Consider the following 22,470-nt stretch of genomic DNA (forward strand, 5'->3'; position numbering starts at 1 on the left):
AGTGTATATATATATATATGACTTGGTATATGACTATGTATATGACTCTGTGGGTATATAAGTGTGTGAATAGGACACTGTGGGTATATAAGTGTATGTATATATGACTCTGTGGGTATATAAGTGTATGTATAAGAGTCTGTTGGTATATAAGTGTATGTATAGGACACAGTGGGTGTGTGTCTGTCAGTACAGGGTGAGACTGACGCATTTTCTTGTGGTGTGCGCGCGCGCGTGTTGGGCTCCACCCGACGGGCCGAGCAGAAAACAAGTTACATCGCAGGTTCAAACATGGCGTCCGCAGCACTCTTTTGAAGTCGAAGTTTATCCAGCGTTGCTTAAAAGCATGTAACGGTACGCCGGACGTTTACTGAAACAGTCGGGAATTATTTTAGGGAAGGCAAAAGTCAGCTTCACCGAGGAAGTCATGGTATTTCGCGGAGGCGTTTCACTTTAAAAGTTGAGAGTTTTGAACGCGAGCTAGCCGACTCGTTAGCTACAGCTAAGCTACCTACTAAGGTAGCTTGGTGGCTAGCCAGTACGAAGAGTTTGGCGAACAGAGCAACTGTTCAGGTAGTGACTTGTATATCTGAAAGTTACGTTACAGAAGAAGAAAACTCTTCAGTGAACTGGTCGGCGGAGCTGTGTGGACTGAGTGAAGATGGCCCAGTCGCCGGTAGCTGTTCAAGTTCCTGGAATGCAGGTGAGTTAAAGGCAGCCGGGCCCTCACACACACCTTTACCTGGAGCAGACAGCTTCTCTCCAGACGCTCTCTTAGGATAGTTCTGCTGTCTGGCAGTCCACACTTTCATAAAACGCGCTTTAATTAGTGTTTTCTACCCTGCCTGCTTGTTTTATGTCGGGTTTGTATTAAGTCGGCCTAGTAAAAGTTGTACTGAGAGTGAAAGTCATTGGAGAAAGTCTTCCTGTCTGTCTCTGTATTTTTCTTATTGCAGTTACTTTTTATGTACATTCATTCATTCAAAGATACATGCATGTATTTACAAGTGATCTTGGACTTTTCAGCTTTGTTCGTTGGAGAGTGTGATAGACCAGTACTAAAAGTACAAATAAATATCTTTCTAACATATAAACATATTGTTATTGCAGAACCAGGTAGAGCAGTCTGAATCCATACTGAAGTAAAAGTGTTGTTACTAAGTGGAGTAAAGACTAAAGACTGAAAACCAAAACCTGCTTCGCTGAACTTGACTTAAACACAGTCTTGGACTTTATTGCAGTGAAAGTGGTGTTGTACCACTAAATATTCTTTTTGTTCTAGGATTAGGCTTAGTCTGGGTCTGGGAAACTACCCCCTAGTCTATTGTTAGACATATTTTAACAAACCACTGTGAACAACTATCAATAGCACGCCGATCTGTTAACAGACCCAAAACAGTTTGTGTTCAGGCTGGGATCGGGGGAGTCCTTGGTTACGGTTGCTAAACGTGCTGTAGAAATAGCTACTTATTTGATTCGTCATCTTAACCTTTCTAAATTCAGCAGACCTCCTTTTAGGCACTACTATTTCTGGTTATCCTCGGTGCACTCCCTGCGCCGTAGCTTAAGATAGCCTGTATTCATCAGTGGGAGCTGCACCTGCAACAGCCCTGAGCTGCACTTCTGTTCATTTTTGTTGTGTCTTGTTGGACGTTGGTCAAAAGACTGTGGTCCACAAGAGACCCTCTGCTTTATGGCCTCTTGTTTTGTGATGTTAGGGGAAGAATCAGTCTGAATTTCAGCACAGGAAACATCTTTGCTGCTCAGTGTCATTGTGGTCACTGTCACAATTATACGTTGTTGAGCAACAGCATGGTTATATTGTTCACTTGTCCTTTTCTTCCTCCTTAAAGTTAAGATTTGCAAGGTCACAGACTTTTCCGGTTGAGCTTGGGCATGCAGCTCTTGGCCGACTAATACCATCTTTCACACTGTGGTGTTTTGTCATTCAGCGGCTGAGTGGCTTTAAAGGTTTGACATTGTCAGGTTATAATGTTAATCATTACGCATCACAGTTGAGTGCTGGGGAGCTATTTTAATCTTCCACCTAACCTCTTTAATGTTTATTCTGTTAGTTTACACCGGGGTTCAAAGTCCATAGCTCACCTTTTTAGGAGGCTGTGCAGCCTATGTTGACAGGTGCGATGTATTAGTTTCCTGTAGAGAGGCACTGAAGCTTGGAGGAGTGTCTCGCTGATGCACAATGGCTGGGTGTGGCCTTTGAGATAATGTTTCTCACACTCCATTTTTCTGTGGTTAGCACCCTGATGCTGTCAGCCACAGGAAACGCAAGATTGTTATTATTTTGTATCGATATATTGTCAGGAGGTAAAGGGCAGAAATGGGAGGTATTCCCCAAAGGTCCACATACGACATTTCTGTACCAAAAACTGTCTTAATTTATTTCACGTGACCAATTTCCAAGCTCGCTTTATCCCTTAAAATTTAGTATGTTGTTTTGAATAAGCAGGGCTGAACATCTGTAAGCTGTATAGGTGGATATATATAAGATACATATAAAAATAAATATAATACAATAAAATCATAAAACCAATGAATTAACAAGAGTTTCCATATTTGAATCATGGTGCGTAAACAGTACATTTTAAAACAAACAGTGTTTGCATACTATGTTAATGTCGATTGCGTAACACACCAGTAGATATTTGCTTAAAAACTAAGACAGACGTTTGGGTTTGGTCAATATTTCAAACCAATATTTCATTATATATCCGTTGTATTTTGAAAGAGCAGAATGTTTAGATGGTGCTGGGCTGCTGTGCCAAAATATCTTAATTTTGTTCATTTTACTGCATCTGTAATCCTATAGAAAAAAAGGTATATTTCTCTGTAATGCTAATCCAAGTTGATGTAGACCTAGTTTTTATATTTGATAAATATTTATATGTTTGCTTTGGCAGATATGTAAATGAAAAATATTGGTTTTGGCATCTTCCAACAGTTCTCATATTGGCACATTCCTGGTTAACAGGTTGTGTAACAGTTATAGTTGAGTTATGAGCTGAGTGTATTTGTCCCTGTGCATCTACCACTCTGGTTCTCAGCCCTGGTCCTGAAGTACCCCTTGCCCTGCATTTTTTTTTGTGTGTTTTCCTGCTCCAGGGTGGGCTTGTTAAGTAGCTGATAAATTGGATGAGGTGTGTTAGGAGTAGGAAAACACTAAAATGTGCTGGGCAGTGGGGTTCTCCAGGACCAGGATTGGGAACCACTGATATGAGAACATCCAATAGTCTGAACCCTTTATGGGAACTGTTTTGTTGTCAGTTTATGGATTGCAGCCACAGAACTGCACAGGAAATGCAGTTGCCTGTAAAATCTTACTGGGCATGAACAAAGCTCCCTCGTGATCTCGTTAGCCAACAGATAGCTCAGTCATTAAGTGGAGCTGCAGGCTGGTGTTTGGAGTTTTTATCAGGAGGAGACAGGCTCACATGCAAGCTGTGAAGCAGGATACAGCTTGTTTCTGCTCCACCCTCTGACTTAGGCTAGTTGAAAGCGTCTTCAGAGTGCTTACTGTACGGCTGCTTCTCCGAGCCACTCCTTCGGTGTGGTAGTGCTAGTGTTCAGTGCTGAGGTCATTACGGAGGCACACCTGTTGGTCAAAAAGACTTGTAAGTTTTATGTTATGCTAGCTGCACAATAACCCGACTAAGTTCTTACAGCCCGTTTCAGAACTGGTTTAAACAAGTCCTCATCCACTTGGCTTTGCCAATTCCCCTCCGGGGGTTCCCCTGTGCCATTTTAAGGCTATTCCATTTTTTTGTTAGCTCCAGTGAAGGGAGTTAGATAAGCCCTCGGAGGGGAGAGGGATTGAGCCAACATAATTGTTGATTTCGGCAGCATAAGGCCAGAAATCATTGCGACGCATTTCTTTTTTTAAACCTGAAAAAAATGGCGGACAAAGCTGTTCATGTGCTGTAGCAGAAAAGTATTTTAAAATACTTAGTATTTCAAAATCATAGTGTTCAGTTGACTGGGTTTTGGGCTGGGCTTAAGCGTTCCCTTTTGAATAATCCCCTCCACCCTAGTGGACACTTGTGTAACACAGGTGTGATGCACATCCAAGTGGTGAGTCAAAGTAGATGAGGTCATGTTTTAAAAAAGTAATAATAATAGAGAGAAATTGAAACAGGGCTAGTCTTGTTTACATGCATGCCAGCCTGGCCCCCTTCACGACAAACCTAAGTTTATTGGGTCTGAGTTTTCCGGTATTTTACAATATCGCCATTTGTTTTGTTTTTTTTTTACCCTTGCCTTAAATATGTTGTCTGTTTCTGCTAAATTTTTTACATAAAGGGGTTCCCCTGCCCCTAAAAGTACAGACTCTTGTCTTTTGTCATTTACATGTCCAAATCTCTAGGAGTTTGGTCAGTATCTTCCATATACTGTTTTCTGGTTTTGTTCTTTAGAATTTTTCGACTCTGTACCGAATGTAGGCCTGGCTTTGTTGCATGCTGTCCAGAGGTGTGTCAAAAGGTCGAGTGCCCAGCCCTGTTGTCTCAGCAACAGGAGTGCAGCAGGTGGCGGCTGGCTCCAGAGCCGACTAGGTGCTAATGTTAGGTGAAGGGGGTTGGGCAAGAATCATACATGACATCATGGCACATGCGCCCTGCTAACTGCACAGCTCCCAGCTTCGCTTATCACCACAAAGCAGCTGACATCTCTTTCATGCCAGGGAAGATTTCCATTCTGTGTATATGGACTATTTCTGTGGCTGAGGAGAGCTACAAGGAAGCTTGGCCAAACTTTGACATTTAATTGGTTTTGCTGAATTTTCAGAGCAGCACCTGGACACTTAATCTGTTGGAGTTTGAGTGAAGGCTCACACATTATTTATTATTGTGCTGCCAGCAGTACTGTAGAATTACTGTCTGAATTGTTTTTAGTTGCTTGTGATTAAAGCTTTAATTCCAGACTAATGGTCATCATACCTTTCAAGGGCAAATGGGTTAATCATATAAGTGTGTATAATTTAAATCAAGTAGTCTTAGCATTAAAATCTTGAAAGCACAGCTTTCACAGTCTCCATCGCTGGGCTTGTGTGTTGTGTGTGTAAATAGACACCCTCAGAGCGGTCTGACGTAGTTTTAGGGTGCGGTGATATATAGACATAATGAGCACTATTATAAAACAGGGTAGTTTGGATACTGCAACAAAAGACACTTTCAAACAAGAATGCTACAACACAGTCACCACTGAAACGTGCAGCCTATAATGTTACTACTCTTTCTGTTAGTAAATGCTAACTGAGGCGCCGAATGTAAATGCGGCACCGTTTAAGGTGGAACGGGAGAATTCCAAAGAGAAGCGACTTCAGCTTCGCCACTTTTTAGTGTTTGACAGTCTCTCGTTGGAGATTTAACGTACCAGGAAACCAACTGCGCTGCTTATAAATGCGAATAACGCATTGCTGCTATGTGACCTGCAGTCCGCACACCGGTTCTCAGTAGTTGCGAAACGGGCTTTCGCGTTATGTTGCACACGTCCCGTCTCAAAGATACTTTACTGACACAGCGATCCCCCCCGTCTCTACAACGAGACCAAAACCGAAGTTATAAAATCACTGAAGAAAACAGGTAGAATAGCTGTAACGTGTGCTGGGTGGACATCCACTGCCACTGGATCTTATTTTACTGTAACTGCGCATTTTATCGCAGATGAGTAGCAGCAGCTATTTGAGCACTGAATGAGAGCCTTCTAGTTCACTTGCCACATCACTTCCATTTGTTTTATTAAAAAAGATATTGGAAGTAAATTCATTATGGATCATTACAAATACTTTGCTTTAAAAGTACCAAGTCACTTTAAATAACAATAACACCGAGTCACTTTAAAATGTATATTGTCTCTATATTCTGTATATATTTTGTGTATATTTTGTGTATATTTAATATATTTCAGTTAGTGTTTCTTGTATTTTTATTTTTACTTATTTACTTTCTGTAGAGTGATTAGCTGAGCCTCACCACAAGCATTTCAATGCATAAATGTCCTGACATGTTGTGCAAATGACAAATAAACTTGAAACTTGAACTCGAAACTTGAGCTCACACAGTGAGAAAATATAAATGCTATATAGAAAAAAAAAGATGCATCGATAATTGTTTTAGAATCGCATTGCAGCCCTCTGAATCGTAATTGAATCGTGAGGTGCCTAGAGATTCCCACCCCTACTATTTACAATATTATTTAAAGAAAATAAAAAAATTTTGTTACTTTTTTTTTGTGGGACAATGAGTGTTGTGACTGCTGGCTGCTGTAACAGTAGGGGTGTTCAGTTCTGCTCCTGCACCGCACAGTTTGCTGATTTTCCTGCTCAAACACATTTAATAATCCTAATGACTAACCTTATTGATGAGTTTAATCAGGTGTGTTTGAGCAGGGAAATCACCAAACTGGGGCTGCAACAATTAGTTGACAGATTAGTTTGTCATCGCCTAAGAATTAAACATGAGACCATTCCATCAGATTGCGGTTCACTACAGTAAGCGTTTAAGACATGACTTCTGATCTTTTGTTACATTCTAGTCAGTAGATTTAGCGAGTATAGAAATAATTGTTAGTTGCAACCTTACATGAAACTGTGCTGTACTGAAACCCCCCAGGGCACCACTGGTTTATACTACATTTATTTTACCATCTAAATTTTCCGTCACCATCTCGTTTGGTAAAAGCCCTAGTTGAAATAACTATGACACTTTTGGTCTCCAGAACCCTCGAGCTGATCCTGAGGAGTTGTTCACAAAACTAGAGCGCATTGGGAAGGGCTCGTTCGGGGAGGTCTTCAAGGGCATCGACCGCCGCACACAAAATGTGGTGGCCATCAAAACAATCGACCTGGAGGAGGCAGAGGACGAGATTGAGGACATCCAGCAGGAGATCACTGTCCTCAGCCAGTGTGACAGCCCTCACGTCACAAAGTACTATGGCTCCTATCTGAAGGTAGGTGCTTCTGTTGAGTTTTGCCTTAGCAGTACTAGGGTGAGGCATTAAAGCGATGTAGTTGGATATAAACAATGATTGAAAATCGTGATGTTTGACAGACGGTGATCATCCATGTTTGGAAAGAGCATTTATGGAGAACTAGATAGGCCTAATGTAAATTTTACCTTACGTTTTTATGTTGTGTCTAGCCTTGAGCCGATAATTGACATTGTGGAATATTGCTGTAATTCAAATAAGTTCTAATATTCTGCAGATTGTCATTCTTTTGTACTCTTTTGTGTGCTACATGTTTCTTTAATGTGTTGCTTTGTCTTTATTCTACCATTTTCTTTTTACGATCATTTGAATCTATGGTTACTTCAAAATAAGTATACAATAGAGCAGTGGTTCTCAAACCAGTCCTTAGGAACCCCTAGATAGTCCAAATTTTTGCTCCAACTTGCAACACATAGGGGAAGAGCAAAAATGTGGACCGTCTAGGGGTCCCTGAGAGCCAGTTGACAACGCTTGCAATAGAGAAAAAAAATACACTTAATTATAGGTTATGCAAACAGATCATCACCAGATAATTAACTGCACATGTATATACTTTGAACGCCACTTGTAAGGGTTATAACAGATTGTTTCATTTGCATGTACCGTTGCATGTTCTGCCAAACTGACAAAGAAACTCTGGTACATGAGATCTGCTCACTTGTAGAGAGTAAAATGGACAAGATTGTCGAAAATACATGGTATGCCGTAAGGCTCTAACTCACATGTGATACCTTGTAATTGAATTTTGATCACGATTATATCCTTTATAGCGGTAATTCTGTTTTAATGATGATCATTTGCTTAAATTTACATTATCATCCAAGCTTAGTTGTCGTAAATGTGTGCTGTTGTAATTGTTAGTCATGGTAGATATGACTGACAATATTTATATTGTCGTAATTTTTTATATATCACCCAGCCTTAGCCAGGCACTCTGAGCCAGTCTGTGGTTTTCTTCCAGTTTGTTTGAAACTGTTCTAGATGTGGCACATCTGCTTCCTTGTAAAGACTTAGCATGGTTACAGTAATGTGAATGAGCCTTATCACAGCACTGCATGCTATGTTACAATACCTGTATTTCTAGAAGATTCCTGGACATGACTAACGCTACAGAATTGACGTGTGTGTGTGTATGTGTGAGGGAGAAAGAGAGAGGGAGAGAAAAAAAACTCTTGTATATGTAAAAGAATTGAGTTTTATCTCAGATTTGTCTTGGGTTACTTTTACCAGAGTTTTTGGTCATGTTCTTAATGTTAACTATTCATCTCATGGCAGGCTGCACCTAAAGGCTGATGTCTTAGGCATAGTGCAGACATTGTATATTTAAAAAAAAAAAACTACATTCTACTTGTAGGAGTACGTAAAATCCCTAATAATAATTGCATTGATGCTTCTTTTATCTTCCCTCTTCCTATTTAGGGCAGTAAGCTTTGGATCATAATGGAATATCTTGGAGGAGGTTCTGCTTTAGACCTAGTAAGGACTACATTGTTAATTTGTATTGAATGTGTCTTGAAATACAGAGATATTAATTGATCAAACTATGCTTGTGGTTCTAATCAGTTGTTTTGTGTTCAGCTGCGGGCTGGGCCCTTTGACGAGTACCAGATTGCCACTATGCTGAAGGAGATTTTAAAAGGCCTCGACTACCTGCACTCTGAGAAAAAGATCCATAGAGACATCAAAGGTGTGTATGTGTCTGTGTGAGGGTTCATTCAGTGCATTTACATGTCTGTGAGAAATGCTGGCGTCTGTGCAGGCTAATGGGTGTGACTTGTTTGTTTTTCCTGACATTTTTGTTTTTGCACTTTTTGTTTTGATCTGGATGTTGTACAGCGACGGTTCATTGGGGTCAGGCTTGTCTATGAACTGCCGCACTGATTGGTGTTTTGACTTTGATATTTGCTTTGTCTATTTTTGTTAAAGAAATGAAAGATAATTGGATTAAACCATTGATGCCAAATGTCCATTTTCAGACAAAGGAGGCCGATACTGTTCCTTGCAGATTTTTTGGCACCTTCACTTAAAGTTCCAGGGAACACAAAGTATTATAATTGTTTGTATGATTCTTAATATTATACTTTAAATGAAACATCCAACAAAGCTTGAATAAAAAATATAAGATGTAAATATGATCAAACATGGCCGATCAGACCTATCTGAGAACTGTGTGGGCATGGCTAATGTGCAGCTTGATTGACAGCTCTCTGTCCAACACTCCTACTCTGCTCCACCACTCATACAGAACTAGAATCATTATCCACTCTTGCTTTGCAGAATTAAAATTCATAATGTTTAGCACTGATGCTTCGCCTGTAATATTAATATGAGGTGGGAGAGCACATAGGATAATGAGGTCCTGACTTCTTGAGTGCATGCTTTCTTCTGCCTTCCAAACAACGGGGTAGATTAGGAGACTCCTAAATGGTCAGACATGACTTCCTGTTTCACTGGGGTGTAAATATGAGAGAACACACAGGCCAGGTTCCCTCAGTCATCCATCACTATGAGAAAGACCAGAGAATACAGCTGTGATGTGTGACAAAAAGTTGTTGGGTTCCACTTGTCAGAAAATGGCTACATGAAAATGGCTAAATAGTTGAGAGTCCATTTCCACTATTAAAGGTACAGTATACCATTTCAGTCCAATACGCTTTGTCAAATTCAGCAGATTTCTTCTCACTGTCTGCTAGCTCTCCGCTCTGTGTGTGGGCATTGGAGAGCGAGAGAACACTAGCTTTCCAGGCTAGCTGCTTTTAGCAGCTGGCTAACTTGAAGCAGCGCTCCGTCACTCCCACAGCACGGCGAATTGATGATACTGTAGATCAAACACGACACAAAAGCACCGATCAAGACGTCTGCTAGCTGGTGTCTGAACACTGTGATACTTTCTGATATGGATGTGGTAGGAGTGATGGCATAATCTGTTTTCTTTCTTAAATTATGACTATTACAAAAATTGTGGCTGTGCTTTTCCAGCTGGTAGAAACAGCCAACCACTGTTCCACTGTTTGGCGAGCGTTTGTCGTGTTCTGACCATAAAGGATAGTTTAAAATAGCAATTAACCACCCAGGAGCAAAAATCAGCCTTCAAACTTAAAAGAAATAATGATTTGGCACTTATTACGATATCGAACGGTATGTATTTTGTTTATCGTGATAACATTTTTGGCCATATCGCCCAGCTCTACAAAGTGGTTTGGAGCAAGCCACACAGCACTCTCCCAGCCAGTCAGTAGCAGGGGGCGTTTGTGCTTGTGTATAGGACGGGGAGAAGGGGAGGGGCTACGTGCTGAACTCCACCCAGCGTCAAGAAGGAGAGATGGCTGAGAAAGAGCCAAAGAGGAGAAGATTTGAAGAACAAGGACTGAGAAAGAAGGTCTATGATCAGACAAGGGCATTTCAAATGTGGAAAGACCTCCCAGAGGTGACAAGGCTGAAGTAGTCTTAAATCATGCAGCAGTTTCATTCATTTAAGGTGTAACAGGAAAATTTCACAATGCTGGCAAAAAAGATGACTTTAGATTCATGGAGAGTAGAAAGGCATAAAAAGAAATGAGTAGGTTGCTCCTGGGAAACATTAACATATTTTTGCTGTTTCACAGAACTGATAGGTCAGTATTATTTTGTCCTGCTTTCTAATGTTTGTGAAGGCCAGTCCCAGCTGGTTAGCTTAGCCGCAGCAGTCGTAGCGACAGTTTGCTAACCCGCATGCTAGCTAACGTTGGTTACATTACTTGTTGTGTGGTTGTTCGCTCTAACGTTATGTCATGATATTTGTCAGTTGAATGTTTGCAAAGGCATTTATGCCCACAAAAATCTAAAAAAAAAAAAAAGGTGTGTATTTCTTTTGTTGTTGAAATGAAATATCAGCAGTTGTTCCGTAGAATCGTATACTGCGCCTTTGAAGGCTCCTATGTCTGTATTAACCCCACGCCCAGGGAGGAGGATGGTTAAAGTGGCCAAATAAGAAGGTGTGGTGACCACAGAATCGAGGCTTTGCCATGGCCATCCTGATCGTCTGACCTAAACCCTTTAGAAAACGTGAGATGAGCTGAAGAGGAAAGTCCACAAGTGTGACCCTCAGAAACTGAAGGATCTGGAGAGGTTCTTCCTGGAGGAATGGTCTAAGATCCCTTGCCATGTGTTCTCGAGTCTCACTAAGCATTATAGAAGACTCAGAGCTGTTATCTTTGTAAAGGGAGGCCGTACAAATTATTAAGTGAAGGGGTGCCAATAATTGTGACACACACAGATTTGAGGAAAACATTTATTTTATGATGAGTTTTTTTTCTTTGTCATTGTACTTAAAAGAGTAAAAAAAAATCAAAAGAATAAGCAATAGAGAATGCTTTTTACAGTCTATTTACCAGGGATGCCAGTATTTATGTAGGGTACTGTAATTCTCCAACTGTGATAATTTGTGTACTTTTATTTTATTTTTTTTGTTATTGAAAGGAGGGTTCAATGATTTTGAGTCAGAACAACTTTTTTTTTTTTCCCTCTAGAATTTGGAAACATTCTCTCATTTTCGCAGCTCTTGATAAAATAAGCGCTCAGAAGGAAACCAAACTTGGTTTCTGTGGCTGCCCCAGTTTCTGTAAACAAGAAAAAATATGTTGTGGGCCACCAGTATCCAACCAATTGGGACAAAGGGGCATCTCGGCTTGCCTTTCAGAATGTTACCCATGTTCCTCTGGGCTCAGTCCAACAAGAGAAATATTAGGTAGCTTCTGTGTTAAGCTAATTAGCTGTGTCATGTCTGCTCCTGTCATCATTTCAGTTGTCTTGATTACAAACAAAGTAAAGCCTAGGCCTCACACGTGGGTGTGTTTTGGGGCGAGGCTTTGAATAAAAACTGAAAGGAGGGGCTGTGTTTGTTTGGCTATTGAGTTTCAAAAGGGCTAGCTTCAGATACCTTGTGCCAAAATCGATGTGCAGACTTGTAAGCCATCCTTTTCAGTCTCCTCAAGGACAAAATACATACTTTCCAAAGCAATTTTTCAGCATATTGATGAATTAGAATTTGCTAGTGTGCAATGTCATTTATATGTTAAAATAACAAAGACGGGGATACATCTATCAGTTTCTAAGTGTACCAGTACATGTAGCATAACACTTTCGAGGATGATTCTATATTTTGCAAGCTGGGTAACAGCAGTGACCTTTTTGTCATAACTTCTTTTGCTCATCTTTAGCAAGGAGACAAATAATTTGTGAAAGCACTGTTTGTATTAATCTCGCTGTCTTACTGCACAGTCCTTACACTTCGCATGTATTTGCTTTTAATATTATTTCTCATGTTCAGAGTCATCATTGTATTTGTGGTTTTCCAGCTGCCAACGTACTGTTGTCCGAGTCGGGTGAGGTGAAGCTGGCAGACTTTGGTGTGGCAGGACAGCTCACGGATACACAGATCAAAAGGGAAACATTTGTGGGGACGCCTTTCTGGATGGCGCCAGAGGTCATCCAGCAGTCTGCATACGATTCTAAGGCAAGTTTTTGTATATCCTAGATATGGGTGGGACGTAAGTAATTTTGAAAAGTCGGTAAACCGGGAGAAATTACTGATAGGGTTTGGGTGTCCCAATTGTTGTTGAGATAGAGGGCTGGGGCGAAGTGTTAGGACTTCATGGCCCTCCAAATGAACGTTTTTCAGAGGTTATGAAGAAAAAAAAGAAAAACCGTGAAGATGGCTGAACGAGCGACCAAAGAAGCCCACAAATTTAAGTATTTTCTTTGTTAAAAAATTACGATACCACTGTATTATCTTAGTTTATTGTCTTTTCAATGTATTATGGTCATTTTCTTCATAACAAGCATAAAAAATCGCCAGTAGCATGCTAATGTCTCGGTAGCTAGCTAGCTAATTTTCCCGTTCCACCTTAAATAGTCCAGCAGTATTGACTCCTGAAGCACCACAGTGTAACTGCTGCACCATTTAAGGTGGAACGGGAAAATTAGGACAAGATGCAAGTGAATAGGAAGTGAAGACGAGCCAGGTCGCCTATAGAGCACTGCAAGTAATGAATAATGAAGCAAGGGTGGGTGGTTTTTTTGTTTTTTTTGTTTTTTTGAGGGCTGTCCCATTTCGTAGGGCAAGATATCAACCACTACTCCTTGTAACTCAGTTCCAAGGGGTAGGGGTAAAAAGAAGAAATGATTGGGCCCAAAACTGATCTGTGCATCCACATACTCAGTGTTGCATGTATAAATGTAGTAAAACCACATTTCGGATCGGAGCACAGAACACTCGGGCATACGAAATTAAAAGAAAAAAAATTGTACTGACCGATTTTCTGGTCGTTGACGGTATTTAATGATAAATTGATAACTTATACCAGCCATAATCGTAGATCACATTCAGTATACTTTAAAATAAAAATGTGTAAAATCATTTTGTATTTTATAATGAAGCAAATTTCCAAAAGAAAATGTGTCTAGGCTCTTTTACAATGACACTAGTGGTTCATCGTTTGGTGTGTGTAAAACAATTATGAATATTTCCTTTCAAATATCTCCTGAATTGATATCCTTAATAAATTTAGCGTGATGTAATATCTGGGTCACATTTTGATTGCTTTATTTTCTTCTCAGGCTGATATCTGGTCTCTGGGAATCACCGCCATTGAGCTGGCCAAGGGAGAACCCCCCAACTCGGACATGCATCCTATGCGGGTTCTCTTCCATATCCCAAAGAACACACCCCCCACCCTCAATGGCGACTTCTCCAAATCCTTCAAGGAGTTTGTGGACTCCTGTCTGAACAAAGACCCCACATTTGTAAGCACAGTAGCAAAGTGCCCATTATATATTCAAAACTACCTGCTGATAACCTGCCTGCAGCAAAGCACGTTACTTAAACTAAGTCTAAGCAGTGTAGTCTAAATGAGTGAGTGTACAGAATGACAAAGTTTGGACTGTATGGACTTTAAGGCTTAAAATGACAAAGTGGCAGGCAGTAATATAACTGGTCTTTAATAGAGTCGATTTCTAGAATCACTATCAATATCAGATATGCATTAGATAGCTTAGGTACATCTATAGAACCTAATAAGGAGTCATGTTGGCCAAACTCTAGTCTCTAGTCATTTTACCTTTATCCTTTTCTCTGCATTCCAGAGGCCAACTGCAAAGGAGCTCCTGAAGCACAAGTTCATTGTAAAGAATGCCAAGAAGACATCCTACCTCACTGAGCTGATAGACAGGCTGAAGCGCTGGAAAGCTGAGGGCCACAGTGACGGAGAATCCAGTTCAGACTCTGACTCGTGAGTATACTGGAAGCCTTTTCTTTAGTCATTCACACTCTTATTATGCTCACAGATAACGCTAAATCTATACAACAAGTCTGATGCTGGTGTGACATGATGAAGCTGGAAGAGAGATACCATTAGACATTTGTCTCATTCCTGACACGTTGCCTTAATGGCATGTGTGCTCATGGTCTGGTAGCTGTGAACTCGAGTTAGTTTCACTTTCACAGCCACAGTTCACACAGTTCACTTTGTCCTAAGATTTTTCCAGAAAAGTCCTGGAAAGGGTTGCCTAAAAAGACTTGGAACCCTGTTTGTGCTTTACCATTAACGTTTTGTTTGTGTGTTTGAAGTGCTGCTTCATGTTGTAGTGTTCAGTGTTAGTGCTGTAGCTACAGACATGCTTAAATAATGTGTCCACGTATTGACTACAGCCTGTTCAGCTGCCCTTGTGATTAAAGTGAAAAAGTTGTCAAAATCCTGCTGTTCTGCAATACGTATCATAAATCATAAAATGTATTGTGATATGTGTGATCTTGTCAAATTGCCCAGCCTTAGTAGTACTAGCAGGACCATTGGAAGCCTTCAGAGCAGCTTCTGTCCCTCTTGGAATGCTGTTGTACAAGTCCTTAACTCCGTGTAGTGGGGCCATTGATCATGAAGTAACATCTTCAGCTCACGTTATGCACTTCAGAACTTCCTGTAAAGGTGCAGTCATGTTTTTCATTTGGTAACCTGTATGATGTCCATGAACCCACTTTTGAATTCATTCTGTGTTGTCTACATCATTATGGATGTACAATAATATCGTAATCAAATCTGGCTGCTGTACAGCCATGATAAGCAGTAACTGGACCTAATGACCCACTCAAGATGGCTTTACATACTGAAATGGGTCCAAGATTGTGTTTAACAGTTTAGCTGATGTTGTGTGTTGAAGGCATCCTTTGGCACTCTCCAAATGTAAACAAGTCTGTATGTAGGGAGATCAGACCCAGTTACTCTTAAACTGCTCAGGCTTCCAGGTTTTCCTGACACAACATTGTGTGTTTTTGTCCATACTTGTACATGTGTGTAATTGTTGCGATGTTGGTATTTGTGTTAAACTTTACATTCAGCATTCATTGCTGGAGTCCTATGATAAATGATGAAAAACAGACAGAATTATTGAATGACAACAGTATGTCAGAGTTACTGAAAATTTTCAATGAGAAAATGGAAATAGTATAGATGTTTAGTTACTGATGTTTGCTACTACTTGTAGATTTTCCAGTATTTCACTATAATCACTGGGTCCTCCAGAAGCCGTTGTCCTAGCTTGGAAGAGGCAGGTGGTAGAATGGTTGAATCTAGACTTTGTGATATCAAAGTGAAATTGTGGGTGCTTTAAATTTAATATGATTTGCATGTAAGGTTGCACAATTTCATCATGTTTTCATCGTCAGTGCAGTGAGGCTTCACAATAGCACATCTGCATTAGCGCTCAAATTACATCATATGTATATTGAATATGCACAATATTTCCGTTACTGTTGAAGTTTAAATTATGTTGTTTTTTGGTTGTTTTTTTTTCCCCTTCATTTTCAGGGTCTTTGCCTGTTGCTTATCCGGTCAGAGACACATTGAAATTGTACATTTAAATCATAATTTATTGCATCTTTCATCATCTCATCAAAGTGTCCTGTACAACTGTATTACATATCACATTTTTATGTCCATATTGTGCCGCCCTAGTTGCATGGAATGCTATAAGCCATTGATGGGAAATAGTTCAAAAAGTGTCAAGTTGTTTTCTTTCAGAATTTGCTTTAATAACGTCTGGGGTATGATGCGCTTGACTTTACAGGGAGCCCAGCAGTAAGGACAATGACTCGTCTCCTGAATGGTCCTTCACCACTGTCCGCAAGAAGAAGCCTGACAATCAGTCCAATGGAATGGTGAGTCTTGTGTGGATGATAAATTACTAGTAATTCACAAATTTGCACATTGATATGTGGAAACTGTTGTTACTGCACCAAGCTGAGACCATTTGTGTTCTCTCCCTTCTTCTTGCCTTTAGGACCAAGAGGTACAGAAAAGATCAGCCAGCCTATCCACAGTCATCGGTCCGGTATTTACTGAGGTAAGGGAAAGGCCAGAGTTAGTCACCATACCCTATTAAATCAAAGTCTAATTTACATACCACAGTGGTTGCGAGCGGGTGAAAGGAACCAGTCCCATTTCTGCATGTCATGCCATACTAATTGATAACTTCTTTGTGGTTGGTTTGAGAGTTTTCTGTAGAAATGTTAGTTAGTAAAATTTCCAAGAATTTGCATAGTGTGACAGAACTAGGGGTTGAAACTGCAGTTAGTCATAAAATCCTGTCAGGACTGACATTCTGTGACTGCTGAAGCTTAAATCACAGTATGTAGCATGCCATGTGTGTTTTCCCAAGAAAAGAAAGGTTGCAGGAGGCGGGGACATGAATAGTGGCAGCAGACACATTCTTTTTAGTCAGCTCAAACAAAACAAAACAAAAATGCTGCTTTTCAGAGCTTAGAACCCCCCTCTGGCTGCTCTCCACTGGACAAAATCTTTGCCCCAGTTATGACCCTTTATAGAAGAAGCTATAGATTGAGTAGGAGTTTTACCGACATTGACAGTAGAGCTGGCCAATATGGCAAAAATGCAGTATCTTAATACATATCGTATTATCACGACATACATCAATATGTGGTATGTTTTGATATATGTTTTTTCTGACATCTGCTAAGTTGCAGTAGACAAACTGGTGCCACCTTAAAAAAATAGTGACAATGATGTAATTGATTATGACAACGATAAATATTGTCTCACTGCCCAGCTTTTAATTCACAGCAACAGTGATGTTGAGAAGAAATGTACAGGAAGCAACTGCTAGCTTTGCTGCACTGGTCAGTAAGCATGGCAGCTTCCTGTAGTACAGACTACAGTTCTCTGCAGCAGAATAAGTTTAAAACTGCATATTGTGGTGCAGATTGGTCCAATGATCATAGGATTAATTTTCCTTAAAAGGGCTCAGAGACGGTATGCGCATTAAGGGACATCTTCTCTTCTAGTCATAATAAAGGCTAATAGACAATGTGTAATTGAATAAAATGGCATTAGAGATGCATGCTTGTGAACCCATCGTAAACCTGCATCTGTACATGTTTTCCCTTGGTCTAAAAATCAGGATTAAGCAGACGAAGTGCACATACTATTAGTAGAGTTTAGGTTTTCATGCTCTTTACTCAGCAAGTGGGGCACTGCGTTACTTCAAGTATCCTAGTACTTCTGGTTAGATCAGTAATGCAATAATGTACAGTATATGGAAAACTAGTAGTTCTAAAAAAAAAGATTCAAATTTGCAAATTGTTTACTTTATCTACCAAAACCCTGGATAATTTGACTTGGTGGTGCACTTTCACTCCCTCAGGGGTGGCTCCTGGATTGTGTGTCTGTGAAAATCAGTGTGTGCATTGCACAGTCTGCTTTTGCATGTCTTTGGTGCACCTGATCATGTGGTTCTGTGTATCCACAAAATTTTCCTAATATTTTACTAAGTTGAAAATGCACTATGATAAGATCTCCACAGTGGTCCTTGATTATGTCACCATTGCAGTTCAGGTCTCATAAAATAAATTAAGCCCTATTCTCAGGGCAAATACCCTTTCTGGCCACTTAGAAACCCTTACCTTACAGCTTCCCTTGCAAGTGTAGCTCATCTTTTCCATGCAGTTTTTTAATCTTGTTATACATCTACTACCATGTCAGTGTCACTGCTGTGCTGAGATTGGTCCACCACCCAAATTATAGCTGGTCACTGGTGGTCATATGGTGTTTCATTTCCTCTGATCGATGGGGTGGAGGGTGGTTCATGAATTGTATATCAACAGATAGACTGCAGTCAGGAATTGTGAACCTACATGGGAATGTTAATGCAAGGTTACTGTTGCTGATGAACTGGTAACTTTGTATATAGATTGGTTCTTCAATCATTCCACAGGGCCCCCAGACAGTCCATATTGTTGCTCTGTTTTGAGCATTTGTGTCGATCTAAGATATGGACTGTCGGGGCTGAGGTTTCAGTGTATATATATTTTTTTTAAATACTTCAATGCGTCATTTGCAGCATAGCAAACTGTATAAGTGAAAAAATACTAAACATAAATAGGTTTGTCCCTATACACAGGCAGTAAGTAAAGCATATACTGACTGTAGTTCCATTCTGGTCTTTCTGTTAGCTGAAGCTGCAGCACAGGGATGGGGATGTGAAGAGGAGTGTGATTGAAGAGCTGGAAAAGAGTCTGCATGCTGCTGAGGACATCTGTCCTGGAGTCACAGACAAGATGATCAATCACATCCTAGAGCGAGTGCAGAGGTCAGTTGCACTCCCCGTACACATTTCTCTGAGTTACATGCATGCATACTTTCATGTCATATGAAGGGTTTAGATGTCCATGAGAATTAAGAAAGGTCACAGTGTGGAAATTGGATGCCCCAGTGCGTTGTCACTCACTCATGTTTAGCAGGCTAAAAATGGTTCACAAGGGGGCCGCTATTAGCACTCCATTGGCTTTGTGTGCATCATAAGAGTGGTGTTTCACATCAGTGAAATACTTTTTAGAACAAGTATTTAAGAAAAGCAGCTTGAACAACTTGTTGATGCACTGATCAGTTTTTTTTTCAAATGCCTGTAATCCAGCTTTAAAAGGAGCCTTCATTAAAAAGAAAATTTAAGCATAAATACTACTAGTGATGCATCGAAGTGAAAATTCCTGGCTGAAACCAGAATTTAAGACACACCTGGATGACAATCAAAAGCAAGGTTTTTTTAATTTATATTAATAATGCTTTTGAAGAAGCATACTAAATATAACTTCCAAAAAAATGCAAGTTAATAAAGAAAATACGTTTTTATTATTGATCAAATCTGCTTTCAATGGGACAAAAATGGAGACAAAAATTATTACAGTATGCAGACCACAGTATGAGCCAGGAATTCCAATGTCATTCAAGGCAATGGATTCCTTTTTTTTTCTCTGCTCTTTACATTTTTTTTTCTTTCTCATTTTTAAAAGCTAAGGTTGCAGATGGAGCCAGCATGATAGCAGGGACTTTCCTTTTTAGTTCTGTTTTGCTGGATTCTGCATATTGAGTGGGACGTCATGTTTTGGGGTGGTATCGAACCTGTAGTGGAGTGTTGGGTGTGGGTATGAACAGTGATTATAAAGTCCTATATATTAAGGACTAGTTCAAATTTACTGAAACTCTTCCATGTAACATCTATTTCCTACATTATGTGATCTAAAATGAGGCAATTGGTCAAAATCTTGATTAGTTGTTTTTCGTTATTTATTTATTCCTTTTACCAGTGCATCTATTGATCAGTCTTGTTTTAATATCTGTTTTGTTTCCATTTTGAAATCTTTCTGTAGGTTCTCTGTGAGTTAGTTTAGTGTGGAATGCAGCCTCACAGACGACTAAGAAGCTGGATGACCGAACAGTTCGTCAGCCTTCTACAATCTCCGCTCTTCCTGTTCACTGAACATTGACACAGATACACACACACAAGCACACGCACACATACATACTAACTCAAGGCTCCCTCTTCACATACAGGGACAGGAGGGACTCGGGTTGCACACACTATCAAAACCAAAAGGAATTTCCTTTTTCCCAAAGATATAAATATATATTTGTGTAATTGTATTTATATAATTTTGCCATGTGCTTTTATTTTAGCCTTCAGCTGGTGCCCAATGATGTGTGTACTCTTATTTTAGACTGTATTTTGATTGAGAATTAGAGTCACAAACATCCTTATTGGTTTTCTGCTGAGCATTAGACGTAAGTCAGTTCACATATATATATTTTTGACCCGATGCAGTACCTTTTATTTTAAGCTTTTCTCTAATATTTATGTGTGGGAGGTTGATTATACCAACTTAGTCTTTGGTTTCTTTGTTTATGAGGGGAGGATTTCTTTTATACACTCTGCACACTGTTACTTGTAGCATTACAAAACTGCTGTATGGGATAACCTTCATATCATGTCAAAGAAAACATAGAAATACCTCAGTTAGATAAAGCAATCAAATGAACGAAGGCAAAAAAAGCAACCCGCAACTAGTCTATTTTAATTTTTTTTTTTTTAAATAGATTGTGCCTTTGGCACAAGTTGTGAAGTCATGGGAGAGAAACTTTGCTGTGCAAAAGATTCTTCCATTTCTGACACACAAGATCAAAGCTTAAGTTGACTTAATTTTGTACTCTGAAATTGGCAATATATATTTTTATTTCCATACTTCTTCCGTTCCCAAGTTGTGGGATTGTTACCAACGTAGGAGTAAGTGACCCTTATTGATAAATATTTTGCCCCATATTTGTTTGTGCTGTCCACGTTTGTAATGACATGCAGTTTCTGAGCTAATATTTTTTTTTTCTTAAATATAAGAGCTATGGGAGATATACTGTACTTCTGAAGGAAATGCACTGCACACACTTTGTACTGGGTGGGGCAATTTTATACTTTAAAAATGCAAAACTCTCTGTACACATTCCACTTCCTTTGAGTAGATCTCGAAGAGGGAGTGTACTTCTCTAGCCAGTGTAGTAACATCCAAATGGGAAAACCCACAGTAACAGTTCAGTTACCAAAAATCTGGAGCTAGAGAGATTGGAGCTCCATTCAAGCAGCAGCATAGGAACTTCAGGTGGACCTAAGGCTTTTAAAAATGGAAATATTTTATTTGGGATAATTTTTGTTTTCATATTATGTAATATAGAAGGTTTCCTATAAAGAGGGATATTTTTCCGCCAAGCTTTTAACTAATCATAAGGGTGCCATCACTGGTATGGTGGTGAGGTCATCAGTGCTCCTGTTGGCTGGGAGAATTTTATGCCAACATCCCATTGTGCCTAAAGTTCAATTCTGTATGTATGTGTGATTGTTGTTATATCTTTGAAAAGCTTTAAAGGATGTCACACATTGCCAGGCTAAGGTTTGAAAGCAATAAGGTGTTTGGTAGAATTTTTTTATATTTCTTTATGGATATGTAGATACAAACCTAGGTTTTGTAAATTTTCTCTCTAAGCTTTTGTAAATGTTATTGAAATTGCTACACAGATATCTGTCGAAGCTGTATCATATATATCTTTAAGCTTTTTTTCTTTTGCTTCAACTGTTACAAATTGCTTTTTGGTTTGGTTTGTCAAATAAAGATGTAAATTATGACATTGCATGTAGTTTGTATTTTTGTATTACAATTTTACGTCCATATGATGTAACTATAGTGGCTGGCTGTGGTATTCACTGTCCTATTGAAGAGTTCCCATGTATTTCCCAGGCATAAGAGTCACAGGAATAGCTATTATCCCAATAATTATGGTATTTTTTTAAAGTTATATACCAAAATGTTTCTTTTTTTCCATTTCTACATTGTGAAATAAAGTAAATTACCAGTAATACTGCTAAAAGGTATGTGATGATTCACTTACTGCTGACATGCCCTTGAATATCACTTTTAATCTTATATTAATCTGAGCCCTTTATGATGGATTATAAAAACATACCACATGTAAAATGTATGTTGCAGGTTGAAACTAGGCCAACAGTAAATACAGCCTCAGTACATGTGAAGAATGTGAATAGTTAAAACAATAATTGAGAAATTTTCCCAGCTAGTAGTTATTTATGTATGATTAACCTTGATCCAAAGCATGACCTGAATGGGAAACCGAATAGATGAAGGTGGTTTTCAACACTGAGGGTACTGAATTACACAAAATATATGGTACATTTTGGATGGTCTTTGTACACTTGTAAATTTCGGAGTTTATCGCAGTGAAGTTGCACTCAACCGACTGAAGTTGGAAATTCCATGTTATCTTAGTTTACAAGTTTTGATGTATCAACAAGCTTGCACAGGGCCAAGTCAGTAAATTTATGGATTGTTCACTTGATTACCACTTTACCTGTCAATCATTAACCGCCACAATTTGGTGACGTGACAATTTTCTAAATTTTACGACTTCCGGCCAACTGTCTGAACGCACCATTTGCACAAGTCTTGCTGAGATTCCCAAATTCTACTTCCATGTTTCAGATGACATATTGCACTAGGCTGTCTCAGGACTTGTGTTTGGGTGCCATTACTGAGGAGACTTCTTTTCTTTCGTTTGTGTTGAGCGAGTTCTCATCCTCCTCATC

The 22,470-nt window shown here is 39.5% G+C and overlaps 1 protein-coding gene across 1 annotated transcript; it reads left to right on the forward strand.

The window, feature by feature from the left end:
- The first annotated feature begins 240 nt into the window (after nt 1-240).
- stk26 (serine/threonine protein kinase 26) lies at nt 241-21,502 on the forward strand. Its single transcript, XM_036587750.1, has 11 exons — nt 241-703; nt 6,733-6,963; nt 8,422-8,478; nt 8,581-8,689; nt 12,339-12,496; nt 13,600-13,785; nt 14,125-14,270; nt 16,102-16,192; nt 16,315-16,377; nt 18,503-18,639; nt 19,697-21,502. Exons 1-11 carry the CDS (start codon nt 662-664, stop codon nt 19,710-19,712), a joined length of 1,236 nt encoding a protein of 411 aa, XP_036443643.1. The 5' UTR covers nt 241-661; the 3' UTR covers nt 19,713-21,502.
- Nucleotides 21,503-22,470: the final 968 nt, after the last annotated feature.

Source organism: Colossoma macropomum, unplaced genomic scaffold (genome assembly GCF_904425465.1).
Source record: "Colossoma macropomum unplaced genomic scaffold, Colossoma_macropomum, whole genome shotgun sequence".
Classification (NCBI taxonomy): domain Eukaryota; kingdom Metazoa; phylum Chordata; class Actinopteri; order Characiformes; family Serrasalmidae; genus Colossoma; species Colossoma macropomum.

Coding starts and splice junctions, on each gene's coding strand:
- stk26 (XM_036587750.1), top strand. CDS start 662: ATGGCCCAGTCGCCGGTAGCTGTTCAAGTTCCTGGAATGCAG. Junction 8,690..12,338: donor GATCCATAGAGACATCAAAG/GTGTGTATGTGT, acceptor GTGGTTTTCCAG/CTGCCAACGTACTGTTGTCC. Junction 16,378..18,502: donor TCGGTCCGGTATTTACTGAG/GTAAGGGAAAGG, acceptor TCTTTCTGTTAG/CTGAAGCTGCAGCACAGGGA.